Source organism: Piliocolobus tephrosceles, chromosome 4 (assembly GCF_002776525.5).
Source record: "Piliocolobus tephrosceles isolate RC106 chromosome 4, ASM277652v3, whole genome shotgun sequence".
NCBI classification, from domain to species: domain Eukaryota; kingdom Metazoa; phylum Chordata; class Mammalia; order Primates; family Cercopithecidae; genus Piliocolobus; species Piliocolobus tephrosceles.
In genome coordinates, this window is record NC_045437.1 from 139,381,931 (window position 1) to 139,402,266 (window position 20,336).

At 43.5% G+C, this 20,336-nt stretch overlaps 1 protein-coding gene across 1 annotated transcript in view; it reads left to right on the plus strand.

The window, feature by feature from the left end:
* Positions 1-16,122, plus strand: part of SLC36A2 (solute carrier family 36 member 2) — a 33,063-nt gene extending 16,941 nt beyond the window's left edge. The window contains exons 8-10 of the mRNA XM_023227079.2: positions 5,800-5,966; positions 9,017-9,186; positions 13,982-16,122. Of these exons, the coding sequence (XP_023082847.1) occupies positions 5,800-5,966; positions 9,017-9,186; positions 13,982-14,253 (609 nt within the window). The 3' untranslated portion in view covers positions 14,254-16,122. The remainder of the gene's footprint in view (positions 1-5,799; positions 5,967-9,016; positions 9,187-13,981) is intronic.
* Positions 16,123-20,336: the final 4,214 nt, after the last annotated feature.

Consider the following 20,336-nt stretch of genomic DNA (forward strand, 5'->3'; position numbering starts at 1 on the left):
GGAAGGAAGGAAGGAAGGAAGGAAGGAAGGAAGGAAGGAAGGAAGGAATCATAGGTCATGGAGATTTACCTCAGAGTTTTCTTCTAAGAGTTTTATGGTTTTAGCTCTTACACGTAGGTCTTTGATCCATTTTGAGTTAATTTTGGTATGTGGTATGAGGTAAGGGTCAAACTTCTTGTTTTCATATGTGGTTATCCAGTTGTCCCAGCACAATTTGTTGAAAAGACTATTTATTCTTTCCATGTTGTATAGTTTTGACACCCTTGTCAAAAATCAATTGACCGTCGATGTATAGGTTTATTTCTGTACTCTCAATTCTATTCCATTGGTCTATAAGATCATAAGTCTACCATTATGCCAGAACCACACAGTTTTGATTACTATAGTTCTATAGTATTCCACTTTAATTGGCCTATTGACTTTTTGACTATATCTTTTTCTATAGTACTTTTAGTAGTTTATCTAGGTACTATAATATATGTTTTCACAGTTTACTTTGAGATAATTAATATTTTATCACTGCTAGTAAACTGTCAACATTTTACAATCATATAGGGCACTTCCCCCTTTATGTTGTATTGCCATATGTATCTAAACACACTGAAACACCAACAATGTTATCATTTTTGCTTTCAATAGTCACACGTAGTCCTTGTAATAAACTTACTGGGAAAAAATAGGCTATTATATCTACTCAGATATTTGCCGTTTCTATTGCTCTTTCTTTATTCTTGAAATCACATTTCCTTCTGGCGTCATTTGCCTTCAGCATGAAGAACCTTCATTAACATTTCTTTTAAAGCAGGTCTGCTAGTGACAAATTATCTTCATTTTCTTGATCTGAGATTGTCTTTATTTTGCCTTTATTCCTAGAGGATATTTTTTCACAATATGGAATTCTAGGTGGACAATTTTTTTCCATCATTTTGAAAATATGATTTCCTTCCTTTTTGCCCTCAGTGGTTTCTGATGAGAAATCTGCAACTGTTTGAATCATTGTTCTCCTATGTGTTTTTCTCTGGTTGCTTTCATAATTTTTAAAAATCTTTTCTAATCAGCCGTTATACTGTATTATATTTAATATAGCTTCTTTGAGTTTGTCCTGTACAATAGTCATCCCTTAGTATATACAGGAGATTGGTTACAGGACCCCGCTCCCCCCTCCCCTAAACACACACACACAGTGTATAACCAATCTGTACCTACTCAAGTCCTGCAGGTGGCCCTGCAGAACCTAAGTATATGAAAAGTCAGCCCTCCATACATAAAGTTTTGCAGCCCATGAATACTGTAGTTTTGATGTGCATTTGGTTGAAAATATCCACTTATTTGAGGACCTGCACAGTTCAAACCCATGTTGTTCAAGAGTCAACTGTATATCCCACAGGTTTCTGAGGCTCTGTTCATTTTTTTAAAAAGTCTTTCTGCTCTTTGTTGTTCAGATTCTGTCATTCCTGTTTATCCTCAAATTTACCGACTCTGTTTTCTGTTATCTACATTCTGCTATCAGGCCCCTACACTGAGGTATTTAAATTTTTCTTATTTTATTTTCCAGTTATAATATCTCCGTTTGTTTCTTTTACATTGCTTCTACTTTGCTAAGAACTTGTATCTGTCCATTTATTTTAATAGCATTCTCCCTTACTTTTTGAAGTATGGTTATATTACCTGCTTTAAAGTCTTTGCCTAATATTCCCAACATTTGAGTCATCTTAAGGTTGGCATCTGTTGTCTTCTCTCTTGAAAGTTGGTGAGATTTTTCTTGTTCTTTGTAGGTTGAATAATTTTAGACTGTATCCTATGCATTGTGAATATTATTTTAGGAGACTCAGGATCCTGTTAAAATCCTCTTCAGAATGTTGATTTTTGGTTTTAGCAAACCATCTACCTAGTTAGATTCAGATCATAAGTCCTTGCTCACCTTCTATGGGCCATGGTTCCAATATCCAATTAGTTTTCAAAGCCGGTAAAGTGATATTTGGCTCTACCCTGCTCATGTGCCACCTAGTGCCAATCGGCAGACAGGACTCTACACAGTAGTTCCGTTCTCAAAGCCTTTGCTTTGATGCCTCCATCAGTTCCACACATGTACAGCTCAGGGCTGGGCCCAGGATATTATTCACAGATTTTAGGAGATTGCTTTTTCCAGTGTTCTCTCCTCTGTGTTTTCCTGGACACTCGCCAGCTCACAGTGGCTTCTTTTTCCCATCCTCTGGCTAGAAAGCCAGGATTTTAGCCTCCTACACTGTCATGTACTTCCTGTGACCAGGTCTGCCTCTGGGGATGAGCAATGAGTGAAAAGAGAAAGAAAAAGCCTAATAGTGATTCTTTCCAGAGTCAGTTTCATGAGCAGACAAATCATGCAGCCACATAAGGTCCAACCTTCAGAAGGATCTCGCACTTAGTTTAACGCTCTGCTGGAACCATCTTTCACCAAGGAACCCCGCATTTTCATTTTGTACTGGGGCCCATAAATTATGTAGCCAGTCCTGATTTCCCACACTCTTCAGACTCTTAAAGCCCATTTTCCTAGTACTACTGTGTAGAGAGGATTTTTATCTCAGATTTTTGGGTGCCTGTGTGACCACTACAGCCACTGATATACCAGAATGCTGCTTAGTGACTGGGACTTGCCTTGAGGTCTCGGCCTGGAGATAAAACAAAGAAACAGAAAAGTAGAGATTCTCTCCATGCTCTTCATCCCACAGGGGACCCTATTCTAAGTCATCTGGCCAAAAAGAAGTTTCTCTTTGCGTTATTTTCTGTCTGTATGCACCACATAGTTCTAAGATTTGGGTGTCCCTTGAGGTAAACTGGGACATATGGAAAGAAACAAAATCAGGAAACTCACCACCATGAGAGTCGTTTTTTCTTTTTGATTTCCCTCCCCATTTTACCTGCTACTATTTACTCTTCAGAACCTGTGCACAATTGCTTTATGTATTTCGTCCAGGATTTTTAGTCGTAATTAGTGAAAGAGATATTGTGAAGTGTGCTTACTTCATCTACATGGAGCTGGAAGCACTTTGTTTTTAGAATTTGGAGTAGTCATGGACAGAAGCAGAGTGCAGTGGTTGAGCAAGTGATTTTGGAGGCAGAATGTGCTGGAATCTTGCTTTGGCCGGGGCTACTCTCTGAACTCTAACACTCCAACTATAAAATGATGACAGTGTTTGTTCAGTATTTCTTGAATGCCTACTATGTGCTGATGATTCTTAGTATTAGTTGAAATTATCTTAAGAAGAACTCTTCTAGCCCAGTCTCCAATTTTACAGAAGAGGGACAGCCCCAGAGAGAGAAAGGGACTTCAGTTAGGTCACCAGCTAGGAACTGTGCAGATGTGATTAAAGCCTATCTGACTCTCAGTCCAGGGACCTTCCCATTCGATGTCAACAGCCATTTATCTCTTTGATTGATTGACTGTGGAGAGAGAGAAAGAGACAGTGAGAGAGAGAGAGAGAGAGAGAGAGAAAGGAAGCCAGCTGCCCAGTCTGAGCAGGCCTTGTGGAAAGATCATTTTTGGCCTTGAGAATATATGCAACAAAATTGTGTTGCAGGGTGCAAGAGCTCAGGTTGGATTGTCTGCTCTCCATACAATTATTGTATAATCGTCAAACATCCTCCTGAGCACCTGCTGCAACTAGACCTAATCCAGAAGAAAGTGGAAAGGCACAGGGATGACCCAGCCTGACACTGCCCTCAAGCATCTTCCAAATGCCTGGAATGGAGGGAGGGTTAGGGAGTTTCAGGGCTGGAAGTCTGCATGTACGACAGAAAAGAATTCAACCGTATAAGGGAAAATATACTAAATTCCTTAGTAACAAATATACCCATTGCTATAGGAGTAGAAGCAGGTACTTGGACTTTGGATAACAGCGCTGGTCTACAACCTGAATCTGACACTTTCTGGTTCTGCAACTTGGGATACGTTATCTCACTTTCAGAGCCTTGTTTTCCTCATCTGTAAAACAAGAATTATGGAGGTACCACCTTCATAGAGTTATGGTCTTCACAGTATTAAAAAATAACAACCGCCAATATTTACTAAGCCTTTGATGTGCCATTATGGTGCTTGTGTAATTCTCCACAAAATTTGCAAAATTCGGCCAGGTGTGATGTCTCTCGCCTGTAATCCCAGCACTTTGGGAGGCCGATGTGGGAGGATCGCTTGAGCCCAAGAGTTCAAGACCAGTGTGGGCAACATGGCAAAACCCCGTCTCTACAAAAAAATACAAAAATTAGCCGGGCATGGCAGCACATGCCTGTAGTTCCAGCTACTCAGGAGGCTGAGGTGAGAGGGATCTCTGGAGCTCGGGATGCAGAGGTTGCAGTGAACTGTGATTGTACTACTGCACTCCAGCCTGGGCAACAGAGTGAGACTCTCCAAAAAAGAAAAACAAAACAAAACAAAACGAAATTCATTTGAGCCCGTTTTCACATAAGAAAACAGATTAGCTAAATAGTGCATGTAGAGAGTGCTTAGCACACAGCCTGAACAAGGAGTAGGAGAAGGTAGGGGTGGTCTCTTGGACAGTAAGAGTCTGAGGAGGAAATTATGGGATGAGAGACAGGAAGATTGGTTTCAAAGACAGAAGAGATCTTCAAATGCCCAACCGGCAAGAGGCAGACTGGCCTCAACTTGGATTCTCTTAGAACCAGGTATGCATTTAGGGGAAGAAGGATTCTGAGAACAGAAAAGTGAGAACCTGGGGTGTGGGGAAATGCATTGCTGGCAGAACCAGGAAGCACTGTCTGGTCCCAGCTGCCACCAGCACCCTTTGTTCCTGGAGTCTCAGACTCCCCACTGTACAGTGATGGGGTTGGGTGGGGGGAGTCTGCACTGGAATTAGGAGTTTCCAACACAAATGCCTTTGGAAGGCAGGTATTATTCACTGGTGGGTCAGGGTGAGGGGAGGAGGGCCTGGTGAATGGGAAAAGAATGTTGTGCCTAAAGGCATTCATATTCATATTCAATTATCAAAGACTGTGCTGTCAAAACAAAATTCATCTGCTGGCCAGATCTAGCTGACCCAGTGTTGAGATCTTTGGTCTGGATAAAATCTCAGGGCCCTTCCAGCTCTTAAGGGTCCAGGGCCCATCAGGTGACTCCAGGCCTTTCTTTTTATCTCCTTCCTCCTCCTTACCCTCATCTTCCTACCTTTTTTCCTCCTCTTTTATTTCCTTTTTTTCTTTAACTGTGGTCAAACACACCTAACATAAAATTTACTCATCTTAACCATTTTCGAGTATACATATATGTTAAGTAAATTCAGATTATTGCACAACCATTGCTGCCTTTCATCTGCAGAACTCTTCAGCTTGCAAAACTGAAACTCTGTACCCATTAAACAATAACTCCCCATACCCTCCTCATGCCAGTCCTTCCCAACTAGCATTCTGCCTCTTTGGACCTACCTACTCCAGGTACCTCATATAAGTGGAATCAGGCAGTCCTTGTCTTTTTGTGATTGGCTTATTTCACTCAGCATAATGTCCTCAAGGTCCATCCGTGGGGTAGCATGAGACAAAACTTCCTTCTTTTTAAGGGCTAAATAACATTCCATTGCATTGATACACCACATTTTGTGTATCCATTTTCTGTTGCTAGACCCTTGGGCTTGCTTCCACCTTTTGTCTATTGTGAATAATGCTACTATGAACATAAGTATACAAATATCTCTTTGAGGTCCTGCTTTCAGTTCTTTGGGGTAGACATCCAGAAGTAGGATGCCATTTTTCTTTATGTTAATATTTCTCTTTTTCCTTCTTTCTCCTTCTTACATTGTGATGTTTCTATAGGTTCTGCCTCTGGAAAACCAGATGAAGAATGCCCGCCACTTCCCAGCCATCCTGTCTTTGGGAATGTCCATCGTCACTTCCCTGTACATCAGCATCGCGACTCTGGGCTACTTGCGGTTTGGAGATGACATCAAGGCCAGCATAAGCCTTAACCTGCCTAACTGCTGGTATCTTCATGGGCTGTCAGGTGGCGGAGACCCAGGGATGGGTGGAAACTTGTAGGTCACTTCCTCCTCCCTTCCACAGCTGGGAAACCGAGGTCTAGAGAGCCTCCCACAGAAGAAGCAGAGTTGTCATTAGAACCATGGTCTCCAGATTCTCTGTCCTGGGAGTTCCTCCTTCAACAACAGCCTCCCAAATTGAGTTAAGCGTTGACATCTTAGTTTGAAGGAGGATGTGACTTAAAAAGAGAGGACAAAAGTGAGAGCCCTTGGTCTCCTAAGGAGAGAAGGGAGGGGCACTGGGAGATGGCAAGAGACAGAGAGAGGAGTCGGGGGTGGCCACACTTCCCATAGTCTTGTTTGCCACAGCCAGTGGTTCACATTCCCCAAGTCAGAGTAACCAGATAAAAAAATGGAAAACAAAAACCAATTGGGCCAGCCTGGGCAACATGGTAAGACCCCACTTCTACAAAAAAATTACCATAACTTAGCTGAGCATGATATCTCATACCTGTAGTCCCAGCTATTTGGGATGCTGAGGTAGGAAGATCACTTGAGCCCAGGAGTTTGAGATTACAGAAGGCTGTCATCGCACCACTGCACTCCACTCCAGCCTGAGTGACACAGTGAGACCCTATCTCTTAAAAACAAACAGGCCAGGCTTGGTGGTTCACGCCTGTAATCCCAGCATTTTGGGAGGCAGGGTGGGTGGATCACCTGAGGTCAGGAGTTCAACACCTGAGGTCAGGAGTTCAAGACCAGCCTGGTCAACATGGCAAAACCTCGTCTCTACTAAAAATACAAAAGTAGCCAGGCATGGTGGTGGGTGCCTGTAATCCCATCTACTCAGGAGGCTGAGGCAGGAGAATCGCTTAAACCTGGGAGGCAGAGGCTGCAGTGAGCCGAGATGGTGCCATTGAATTCCAGCCTGGGCAACAAGAGCGAAACTCCATCTCAAAAAAATAAATAAATAAATAAATTAGCTAGGCATGGTGGCACACACCTACAGTCCCAGCTACTCAGGAGGCGGAGGCAGGAGAATCGCTTGAACCTGGGAGGTGGAGGTTGCAGTGAGCCGAGATGGCACCACAGCACTCCAGCCTAGGTGGCAGAGACTCTGTCTCAGAAAAAACAAGCAAAACGATTTGGGAAGGCCACTGGAATCTGTAAAAGTTTTGTGTTCTAACATACCCAATTCATGCAATAGTTAGCCCCCACAGACTTCAACAGTGCCATATTGAACAGACACATGAACCCATATCCCACTGTGCAAGATTTTCTCCCACACCAGGTAATGTCATTAATTAAAGGACATTTGGGTCTTCTCAAGCAGAGAGTCACAGTCAGTTGGAGCCCTAATTTGCCTAAATGGGGCTCCTTTCCCAAGATGATAAAGTCACTCATCAAGCATTTATTGCATGCCAATTATAAGCAGATGCCAAGCAGCACTGATATGAGTAGACTATAACCTTGGAGCTTCACTGTCTTCATCGGCTCCTGATTCGGTGGTAATGGTGGAGGGACAGATAATAGTGTATGGACACAAACTATAACATAGAAAAAGAAGCTCTCCAGAGTAGCAAACAGGCCTCGGGGATTTCCAAGGAAAGAAAGCACATCGGAAGGAGACAACAGGGAAACTCATTGTCCAGCAGGTCAACTCTCTCCAAACATGGACCATTCTGGTACACCTGAGTCCAAGTTCCAGTTGCACCACCTACTAGCTTGTGGTAGTGGATGATTTACTTCACCTTTCTGAACCTCAGTTGCCTCATTTATAAACCGGAGTTGTCATGTGGATTAAGTTGGGCTGTGTCTAAAAGCATCTGGCTGTGGTACCTGCTCAGAAGACAGGAATTTCAAAAACTTGGAGGGGTTTGAACAGACGGAAATGAAGTAAAGAGGGTGCCCAGGCAGCAGGACTAGTGTGAGCAAGAAACACAGTAATGTGGAAGTTAGCCTTTTTAAGGAATGGGCCAAACACACACACACACTTATTTATTTATTTATTTACTTACTTACTTACTTTTGAGACAGAGTCTCACTCTGTCACCCAGGCTGGAGTGCAGTGGCGCAATCTCAGCTCACTGCAACGGGTACCTCCCAGGTTCAAGAGATTCTCCTGCCTCAGCCTCCCGAGTAGCTGGGATCACAGGTGTGTACCACCACACCTGGGCAATTTTTGTATTTTTGGTAGTGGCAGGGTTTTGCCATGTTGGTCAGACTGGTCTCAAACTCCTGACCTCAGGTGATCCACCCCCCGCTCGGCCTCCCAAAGTGCTGGGATTACAGGCGTGATCCACTGTGCTCAGTGTCACACACATTTATTAAACATGGAAACGCATCTACATTAGTGAACTGAAGGAAAATAGTCACATCTCAATAGATCAAAAAGAAAAAAACTTAGATAGAACTCAGTATCCCCTGAAGCCTCACACACTCTCTGCCCCTAGCTTGAGGCCAGCAAGTAACCCTGTTTCTCCTTGTATTCCACCCTGACTCCCCCTAACTTCCACATAGCCCTATTTATAAACTGTCTCTTCCTCCAAGAATTTGGGATTCTGCAGTTCTCTCAACCAACTAGAGACAACTGTTATGTGCCAAGAGCTTTGGGGAATCCGGAGAATTCCTAAGGACTGACAGATCACAAAAGACTAGAGTCTTTTAGATCCAGGGCTTTTGGTCTTAGCCACTTATCATCTGTGTCTCCCTGGGCAAAGTATCTGGCCTGAGCCTCTCTTCTCTAAAACGTAAGATTGAGCATCAGATGGTAGTGATTTGCGAAGATGCAACATATACTCAAGCTCAAGATGGTTTTTATTTCATTTGGAAATGACCCTTTCAATTGTTTCCACGGAATCAGGAAAGCTTCCCTCTATTTTCACTGCATGCTGTGCTGTGACTCCCTCCTGACTCTTAGAAAGTCCCTCTCAGTCACTTTCAGAAAGGAAAACAAAAGCCCAAGTCATTGTCCCCAGGTCAGAGGTTAATGTTCCAAGGAGGCCAGTGTCAGAACACAGTGGCCATGGAGAGCAGCGCTGTGGTTTGTCTTGCAGGCTGTACCAGTCTGTGAAGCTTCTCTACATTGCCGGCATCCTGTGCACCTATGCCCTGCAGTTCTACGTCCCTGCAGAAATCATCATCCCCTTTGCCATCTCCCGGGTGTCAACACGCTGGGCACTGCCTCTGGATCTGTCCATTCGCCTCGCCATGGTCTGCCTGACATGTGAGTAGAAAGGAGAGGGCAGTGTTCCCGCTGACCTTTTCTGAGGGCTATCAAGAATCATCCAGAATGGGCCGGATGCACTGGCTCACACCTGTAATCCTGGCACTTTGGGAGGCCGAGGCGGGTGGATCACCTGAGGTCAGGAGTTCCAGACCAGCCTGACCAAAATGGGGAAACCCTGTCTCTACTAAAAATACAATTAGCCACACATGGTGGCATGTGGCTGTAACCCCAGCTACTCAGGAGACCAAGACAGGAGAATCGGTTGAACATGGGGGGGCAGAGGTTGCAGTGAGCCAAGATCGTGCCACTCCAGCCTGGGCAACGAGCAAGATTCATCTTAAAAAAAAAAAAAAGAATTAGCCAGATGGTAGAGGGCAGTCATGACAATCAGCATTTACTGAGCACTTACTGTATTCCAGGGACCATTCTAAAGCTTTACAAGTGTTCACTCATCTAAGCCTCAAGGACAACCCCATTCTTACATGTACCTAATTAGACAGATTTGCTGGTGTTCAGCTGAAGGGATTGGCACAGCTTATCAAACAATAATTGTAAGAACTTGCTGTGCACTCTGGCACATGCCTGTGATCCCAGCACTTTGAGAGGCCAAGGCAGGCAGATTGCTTGAGTTCAGGAGTTTTGAGACCAGCCTGGGCAACATGGTGAAACCCCATCTCTACAAAAAAAAAAAAGGAAAAAAAGAAAAAAAGAAGCCAGGCCAGGCATGGTGGCCCATGTCTATAGTCCCAGCTACTTGGGAGGCTGGGGTAGGAGGATTGCTTGAGCCCAGGAGGTCGAGGCTGCAGTGAACTGAGATTGAACTACTGCACTCCAGCCTGGACAACAGAGTCAGACCCTGTCTCAAATAAATACATTAATAAATAGATAAATCATAAGAACTGACATGTATTGAACACTTACTGTGTGCCAGGCACTGTGTTCAGCTCTTTCTAGTCTAGATTTCATAATATTTTATTCAGTCCTCACAACAATTCTCATGAGGCAGAACTATGATAAACCTTACTTCATGAAAGAGAAAACTGAGGCAGTGAGTGATTAATAATTGGCCAGAAAGTGTCAGAGGTAGGATTTGAATTCAAGTCATAAAAGTCTAGAGCCAGTGCCCTTCACCTCCAGGGCAGACATTGAAAATGGGACTCTAATTTGGCAACAGGTGTTGTTTGAACCTCATGATGTTGTATAAATGTGGGCCAACATTTAAAATGTGGGCAATCTTCCATACAAATGCAGATTTTTAAAATTTTTTTGGTGGGGCTACTATAAAATGACTGGGCAAGCCTGGGATCACATTCCCTATCGGCAACAATCAGCTGGGGCTCCTTGGCCCCTGGACGGCCCTGTGCTTGCCTGTTGGCTGAAGTCATTCCCACTCCGGCTCACAGCAGCCCCCATGACCCGGAGCACCCCAATCTGCAAGTATTCCACCAGAGGCCAAAGGAGATGGCTAGAGATTCCTGTATAGAGTAGAGGTGGCCCGGCTGTCCCTAAGATGCCTTTTGATTGTAATTGCAAAAGTGTCTTCTTTTTTAAGGCCGAATTGTATTCCACTGTATGTACAAACCACATTTTCTGTATCCATTCATCTGCCCATGGACATTTAGGAAATTCTTTTTTTTTTTTTTGCATGACAAAATGTTACTTTTAGATGATTATCAGTACATCGAGTAATAACATGTAACAAGTTCGTGAATTCTACCATCTAGTAATTTTAATTAAGAGAAACTAAAAGCCCAAACAGTTATACTAGTATTCATTATTCTAACCATTAGCAGGAATGGACTAATTTAAGGGTGGCTGCTGCTTCACACAGATTACAAATAACTATTTACTACTTTTTCATAGTTAGAATCCTGGTGTTCAGCCTAAGGGATTGACACAGCTCAAGAAAACGCTACAGGGAAAAAAATGATTAATCTCTTTCTTTCTTCAAATGACTTTTTTTTACTAGATAAAAGAAAGACAAAGTCAACACTGATACATTGATATATTTGTTACTCGAGCTAAAAAGCATGGGAAAACAGATGACATATACCCATTAAATTTCTAGGAAATACGATGTAAAAAGAAAATCTATAGATAAGTTCTAAGTCTGTACAAAGAAGCTAGATTTTATATTCTCTGAGAAGTGAAGGGACCTGCTACATAATATACAGAAATCATGTAATGCCTTTTCATAAGAATATAACTTGAACTTCATATTCCTCAAGGGCATCTAAAATGCCAGTCCATGGTACAGGCACTTCTTTCTCCTACTCTTCTTCATTTATGCAGCAGTTTGCATGGATTTCTGTCAGGTATCACAGACAAAAGCCAAGAGGCTAGCCAAGCCTTCACCCCCGTTCTGCTGGAAGTAGTTCTGGAGGCTGATTCTCTTCTTCTGAGCCTCTTGTGCCACTTGAGTGCCACGGCCACTGTGAGATTCCAGGGCTGCAGCTTCCTTGGTCTTGAACTCTTTCTCCCTCTTCAGGCGGTGCTGTTCAGTTTCAGCCTCAGCTGCCCCCTTGGCCTGCTTCAGCCTCTATGTCTTTTGCTCAGACTTGGGCACCTTCTCAGTGGCTGTGTCTTGGCCTGCAGCAGCTGCTGGATCCCCTGAGACTGACTGGCTGAGGTGGCTCTTGATTCTTGCTTTTCTAGGCCAGCCCACAGCATTTATTCGACACTGATTTTCTTCTTCTGAAGTGATTCATTCTCAGTTTGACCTTGAAGGCAGGAACCATCCAGTATCTTAGAGATTCCAGATAGATCAAGGAATTTGCCCCACAGTATAAAGATAACAATCCCTTAAGCCTACACTACACTTCATACATTATCAATTAGCATGTATGAGTAAATAACTTGAAGTAATAGCAAAGATAACTTTTCTGAATGCTTTACATGAAAAATCTCATTGAAGACTTTTATGTCCTATGCAGAATGAATCACAATACCTAAAAGGATAGTAGCCTTCATCTCCATTTTGCAGCTGAGGAAACAAGCTGAGGAAGGGGTGGGACTTGGGCAAGGCCATACAAGAAAGAATCAGACTCCTGCCTTCCAGACCTGTTCTGTTCTACCACACTCCTCCAAAGGAGGCCTGCTCACGGCTCCTGGGACTTCTTGATGACCAGGAACATTTTTCATCAAATATAATAAAAAATGTAAAAGCCCAGGTCTGTAAAACATCCTGCTAAAAAGACACAATTTCAAAATTTTTAGCTTTTCATGTTTCTTTGTTAGGTGTTTTCTGACATGTATGTAAAACCTGGAGAAGACACTTCTTTAAAGACACCTTGTGGATTTTCTTCCAACTGAAGATCTCTTTGTATATAAATGATTTCATATTCTAATTGTTGGCAAGTAAGAGGTTTTCATACTCATGTTAATTATTTATTAAAATGCTTGGCATTTTAAAAAGTTATTTATTTATTTAATTTATTTATATTATTTTTATTTGTTAAAATGCTAGGCATTTAAAAAAAGACAAGACTTCTAAAAAAATTTGTACATTGATACAAATTTTCATAGTACAAACCTTGATAGTTTGTACATTGATATATTCCAAACAGCTTGAATGGTTCCCAGCACTGTTATTTAGTGTTATTTATTAAGTAAGAGCTTAAGTTTTATTGGATATGTAAGGATCCAAAATGCACCTTGGTAGCATAAAGATTATTTTAAGCTAAAAACATCTGAACAAAAAGAAGCTGCAGAAAGAAACTTTATCTAATCATCTTTTGCTGATGTAAGCAGGACCTCCTGAAAAATACAGCTGCCATAAATCCCTTCTTTGGGAAGTTTAGAGCCAGAAAAGAAACTTAGCATTATCACTGGAATAACTAACTGTTTCACATATTTTATCTGAAACTGTCATATCTTCCATTTGTTCTTCCATAAAAGCCCTTCCTCCTCCCTCCTTTTCCCCATATTAAGGGGGTGTCTTTGGCTGTTCTGGAAGCCAATTCATCTCAAGGCTCTGGAGCTTATAAACACACTTTGTCTTTTCTCTCGTTAATCTTACCTACTGTCAGTTGCATTCACAGGCCCCCAACCACTGACTCTAAGTTGGTAGGGGAAAAGTTTTTGAATGAGTACATTTCCTCCCAACAATATGAATGAACAATATGAATGAATACAATTAGAGACACTCCAAATTTTGTTGTGGTTGTTGTTGTTGTTTTGAGATGGGGTCTCATTATGTTACCCAGGCTGTCCTTGAACTTTGGGATCCTCTTGCCTCAGCTTCTCAAATAGCTGGGGCTATAGGAATGTGCCACTATGCCTGGCTGAATTTTTAATGTGTAACTTCTAGGGAATATGATTAGGGATATTGGAGGACTTTCAACTTTTCTTTCTGTAATTGAATTTCTGCGAAACAACTGGTTTATTTTTTAAGAAGAGGATTTTTTTTTCTTTTTTTTTTTTTTTTAATGAGACAGGACCTCACTTTGTCACCCAGGTTGGAGTGCAGTGGTGCAATCTTGGCTCACTGCAACCTCTACCTCCCAGGTTCAAGCGATTCTCCTGCTTCAGCCTCCTGAGTAGCTAAGATTATAGGCTCCTACTACCACACCCGGCTAATTTTTATATTTTTAGCAGAGACAGGATTTCACTATGTGCGACAGACTGGTCTTGAACTCCCAACCTTCAGTGATTGACCCATCTTGGCCTCCCAAAGTGCTGGGATTACAGGTGTGAGCCACTGTACCCGGCCAAGAAGAGGACTTTAAGAACAAACTTTCAAAGCTTGGCTAAACCTGGAATTCTCTATCTGTCCCCTATCCCCTCCCTACAGGCCTCCTAGCCGTCCTCATCCCCCGCCTGGACCTGGTCATCTCCCTGGTAGGCTCCGTGAGCAGCAGCGCCCTGGCCCTCATCATCCCGCCGCTCCTGGAGGTCACCACCTTCTACTCAGAGGGCATGAGCCCCCTCACCATCTTCAAGGACGCCCTGATCAGCATCCTGGGCTTCGTGGGCTTTGTGGTGGGGACCTACCAGGCCCTGGACGAGCTGCTCAAGTCAGGAGACTCTCCCCCGTTTTCCAACTCCACCACTTTTCTTCGGTGAGCCTGGCACTGTTCCTTGCCCACCAGCACCCGATTTTTAATGATATGGATCTCTGTTTTTTTGTTTTGTTTTGTTTTTTTGAGATGGAGTTTCACTCTTGTTGCCCAGGCTGGAGTGCAATGGCACAATCTCGGCTCACTGCAACTTCCACCTCCTGGGTTCAAGCAATTCTCCTGCCTCAGCCTCCCAAATAGCTGGGGATTACAGGCATGGGCCAGCACACCTGGCTAATTTTGTATTTTTAGTAGAGATGGGGTTTCTCCATATTGGTCAGGCTGGTCTCGAACTCCCAACCTCAGGTGATCCACCCGCCTTGGCCTCCAAAAATGTTGGAATTACAGGCATAAGCCTCCTCGCCCAGCCGGATCTCTTTTATATGCATTATCTTTATGTCACTGCTTTGCCTTTTCTCTGGGCAAAGTCATGGTGAAACAAGAAAGCTACAAGCTCTAAACGGTATTTTTTTTTAAATTTTGTTTTGTTTATTGCTTCTTCTTTTCATACCTCTGGCATTCCACCACATTGTGAGCTTTCCCTTGGAAGGCTCTGGACTCTATCCAAGCTTATGACAATTCACACGGTGAATTTCATACCTAACCTGGAGCTATGCAAGAAGCAGCCACCAGAGGGCCCCAAGTGGCAGCAACTGGCCGAAGAAGGTGCAGCCAGCTGAGACTGTCCATGCTTTGGCAGACGACCAGTTTTCCCTTTTCTGGGTCTGTTCAAAACGCAAACACTAAGGGTGGGTACATAATCCACAAGTCAGAAAGTTGTGCACGGCTCCAGTGTTGAGATGGGTAGGGCCAAGATGACCAGTGTGAATGCTCAGATAGAAAGGAGCCATGCGTATTAAATCAGGGGCAACAAACATTTCAAACCATTAGATAACATTTCCTCCCAACTCAAAGATCCCAACAATGAATAGGAGGCATGGAAGTAGATGTGCCAATGGGGAGGGATGAGGGGTGAACATGAAAATTATTTGAATAGACTTTACCTCTTAATTCTTGCAACATGCATTCTTGATTACCTACTGTGTGCCAAACAAGAATTTGTAGAATATTGCAAAAATGACCATAAATTCCTCTTGATAATGTGACTTTGTAGCTGCTCCTATGAAAAGATGAAGTCTATATCTGTATCCCTTAAATTTTTTTGTTCGTTTGTCTGTGGGGTTTTTTGTTTTGTTTTGTTTTGTTTTTGTTTGTTTGTTTTTCTGAGATGGAGTCTCGCTGTTGCCCAGGCTGCAGTGCAGTGGCACAATCTCGGCTCACTGCAATCTCCACCTCCCGGGTTCAAGCAATACTTCTGCCTCAGCCTTCCAAGTAGCTGGGATTGCAGGCACCTGCCACTACACCCGGCTAATTTTTGTATTTTTCGTAGAGGTGGGGTTTTACCATGTTGGCCAGGCTGGTCTCAAACTCCTGACTTCAGGTGATCCACCCGCCTCAGCCTCCCAAAATGCTGAGATAACAAGTGTGAGCCACCGTGCCTGGCCTCTCCCCTTTAAATTTGATCTTGGCCTTGTAACTTGCTTTGACCAATGGAACATTAGTAAATGTGATGCAGTCAGAGGTTTGGTAATAACCTATGCTTCAGGACTTACATTGCTTGCTGCTCTATGGAGTTGAGACCACCAAGTAAAGGATCCTGGGCTAGCCTACCGGAGGATCAGAGACCACGTGGAACATAAATGAATCGTCCCAGTTGAGCCCTGTCCACAGATCAAGCAGCCTGCCAACTTCCAGACACATGAATAAAGCCATCCTAGACTATATCCAACCCCAGTCAGGCTGACACAGATCGTAAGAATTGTACAGATAATCCACAGAACTGTGATAAATAATAAAGATGTTTGTAATTTTAATACATAAAGAGTGGGAAGTTTTATGCAGCAAAAGATACCTGATACATCATTCTAAAAAGGATACACTGATTAATGAGAAAAGAATCCCTGCTGTCAAGCAGCCAGTCTACTGTCCATTGGGGAAGAGTAATAGGTAATCAACTAAGTAAATACCATCATACATCCATCTAAGGGCAAAGGACACTACCTGCTCTGGAGCACCAAGGAAGACTTTCCACAGGTGGTACCATTTGAGTTGGGCTTTGAGTAGAACTTGAAAGACTGAGTCTGAACCTCCTTCCATTCTTTCCTGCTGCCTGGACATGACAGCACTTACGCTTGTGTCTGACCTTGGCCGGCAGCCGGGGCAAGCCAACCTGAGACATCGCCTCGATCTTTCTGGTGGTGACTGCTCTCTCCCCTCCCCGCAGAATTACTAACATTGAGAAAATGCACCTAGATAACTAAATAAATGTTGAAGATCTATAGTCCCAAAAGGTGGGGAGAGGAGAGTTTCTCATGAAACTCTCTGTGGTTTATGGGAATGATCTATGCCTGTTTCAGCCTCGGTGTTAAGAGAACATTTGAAAAAGCCCTGTCCTGCATATTTTCATCCTTCATCTTCCCTGTGCCCCCCAATTCTGCTCTTTCTGTATGTTTGTTACTTTCTATCTGGTGGACTTCCAGAAGATACTTCATGAACACAAGTCCACTCAGATGGAGGAGAGGCTGGTGGTCCACACCCAGATCCCATAGCCTACAGAGTCCCTGTTTGGCAATAGGACACTCATAGCCTGTGCAGGGGTCCACAGTCTACTTTGCCAGAGGATGGGTTGTCATTTCCACCCTGAGCTCTCTGTTTCATCAGCAAGCCAAAGGACTTCCACTGATCCATTCGAGTGTTGGCAATGTGATCATCCTCTCTGGAAACACTTCTCTCCCACCCTGCTCCGCTATCAATCACCCCACCCATCCTTGAAGTTTAAGGTTATCTTCTCTGTTATTAAGAAAAGTTTACACTCATTCTCTAAAGATAAGCCCCTACTGTGTAAGATGATAGGGTTAATTTTATTACTTAGACCAATCTGGCTAAAGTTAAATCTTGGAAAGAAAAACTAAATTTAGCAACATTGATGTAACCAACAAAACCAAGCTAGGGAGACTCATTAGTAATTACTGGCAACACTAAAGACTACTACATGTTAGTTTTAAGTCTGAGTGGTGGTGATATTAAAAAATTTTTAAGTGGTTTGGAACTGATTATTTAATACACACATATGCACACACACACAACTTTCTTCCCCCCATTTAACTGACTGTTTATTTAACTTCTGGGGCTTGCTAATGAGTCAAGGAACACAGAAAATCCTTCCTCCTTTCCTTCATTGAGTGCTTACTAAGGATTTTACATGAGATTATCTCATTTAATCCTTACAATGACCCTGTGATGTTTACACTTTCATTGTCTCCATTTTCAGATAAGGAAACAGGCCCACAGACATTAAATAACTTGTTAAAGATCAAACGCATAGTGAAGGATGGATCCAGGATGCAAACATTTGTGCATCAAAGCTCCTCACTGCATTGTAGGGCCAAGAGAGGCTACCAAATGGTGGTTATCAAAATGTAAAATAGGGAGGAGGTAGAGCAAGATGGTAGAAAGGTCCACTGATCTGTCCTGTCCCCCAACCCCCACTCCAAGGACACCAAATTAACAATTATGTACAGAAAAAAAAGCACCTTCCTAAGAACCAAAAAACGTGGGCACTCACAGTACCTGATTTTAACTTCGTATGGCTGAAAGAGGCACTAAAGAGGTAAAAAAAAACAGTCTTGAATCACCCACGCCACCCCTCCCTCACACCCCGCAGAGGCCCCTGGTGCCCAGAGTATCTCTGGGCTCTGGGGAAGGGAGAACCCAGTAATTGTGAGGCATTAACTAAGTGCTGCCTTTGTTACAGCAGAAAGGAAAAACAGATCAAACTCATTTGGCACCCGACCACAGAGGGAGGATTTAAGCCAGCCCTAGCCAGAGGGGAATCACCGATCCCAGAGGTCAGAATTCTCGTTCCCACAAGCTTTGCCACCATGGGCGAAAGTGCTCTGGGGCTTTACATAAACTCGAAAGGCAGTCTAGGCCACAAGGACTACAACTCCTAGGAGACTCCTAGTACTGAATTGGACCCAGAGACAGTGGACTGGGGGAGCAGGAGACATACTGAGACACCAGGTGGGGTGGCTAAGGGAGTACTTGGCATCACCCCTCTCCTAACCCCAAGAAACACAGCTTGTGGCTCCAGAAGAGATCTCTTCCTTTTGCTTGAGGTGAGGAGAGGGAATAGTGGGGAGGACTTTGTCTTACATCTTAGATACCAACTCAGCCACAGAAGAACAGGGCATGGGTCAGAGTTATGATGCTGCCTTTCTAGGCCCTAGCTCCTGGGCATTTCTAGACATACCCTGGGCCAGAAGGCAAACCACTGCCTTGAAGGAAAGGACCCAGTCCTGGCAGCATTCATCACCTGCTCACTGAAGAACCCTTGAGCCCTGAATAAACACCAGTGATAACCAGATACTACATCAAGGGCCTTGGGTGAGACTCTGAGACCTGCTGACTTTAGTTACCAGCTCAGCCACAAGGGTAGAGCACCAAGTAGGCTCTTGGGGTCCCTGATTCCAGGACTTGGCTCTTGGATGGCATTTCTGAATCTGTCCTAGGCCAGAGGGTAGCCCACTGCCCTGAAGGGTGAGTCCCAAGCCAGGCAGCATGCACCACAAGCTGACCGAAGAGCCCTCAGGACTTAAGGGAACATCGGCAGTAATCTGGCATTACTCAGTGTGGGCCTGAGGTGGCAGTGGCCATAGGGTGAGGCTCCTCTGCCTTTGGAAAGGGGAAGGAAGAGTGAAAAGGACTATGTCTTGGGGTTCGAGTGCCAGCTCAGCTACAGTACAACAGAACACCAGGTAGACTTCTTAGGTTTTTTACTCTAGTCCCTGGCTCTCAGACAGATGGCACCTCTGGACCCGCACAGGGCCTGGGAGATCTCTCCACATTAAAGGGAAAAATACAGACCTGAATGGCTTTGCCACCTGCTGATTACAGAGCCCCAGGGCCTTGAGCGAACACAGGGAGTAGCCAGGGAGTGGCTACAGGAGGCCTCGAGCAAGACCCAGTGCTATGCTGGCTTCAGGTCTGACCCAGTGCCGTCATAGTGATGGTGGCCACAAGGGTGCTTGTATCACTCCACCCCCAGTTTCATGTGGCTCAGAACAGACAAAGAGAGAGACTCTGTTTGGGAGAAAGTAAGGGAAGAGAACAAGAGTCTCTATCTGGTAATCCAGAGAGAATTCTCCCAGATCAATTGTCTCCAAGACAATCAAGGTGGTACCTCTGTCAGTCTGCACCAACCACAGTATTGCTGGGCTTGGGTTGTGCCCTAAAGCAGATACAGCTTAGATCACAACACCCAAGCCCTTTCAAATATCTGGAAAGCCTTCCCAAGAAGGATGGGTACAAACAAGCCCAGACAGTGAAGACTACAATAAATACCTAACTCTTCAATGCCGAGAAACTGAAGAGCATTTACTAGCATCAACACCATCCATGAAAACATGACCTCACCAAATGAACTAAATAACGCACCAGGGACTAATCCTGGAGATACAGAGATATGTGATCTTTCAGTCAGAGAATTGAAAATAGTTGTTTTGAGGAAGCTCATAGAAATTCAAGATAACATAGAGAAGGAATTCATCAGATAAATTTAACAAAGATATTGAAATCATGAAAAAGAATCAGTCAGAAATTCTGGAGCTGAAAAATGCAATTGCCATACTGAAGAATGCATCAGAGTCTTTTAATAATAGAATTGATCAACCAGAAGAAAGAATTAGTGAGCTTAAAGACAGGCTGTTTGAAAATATACAGTCAGAGGAGACCAAAAAAAAGGAATAAAAAATAATGAAGCACACCTACAGGATCTAGAAAATAGCCTCAAAAAGGCAAATCTAAGTTATTGACCTTAAAGAGGAAGTAGAGAAAGAGATAGGGGTAGAAAGTTTATTCAAAAGGATAATAGAGAACTTCCTAAACCTAGAGAAAGTTATCAATATCCAAGTACAAGAAGTATGTAGAACACCAAGCAGATTTAACCTAAACAAGACTACCTTAAGGCACTTAATAACCAAACTCCCAAAGATCTAGGATAAAGGATCCTAAAAGCAACGAGAGAGAGGG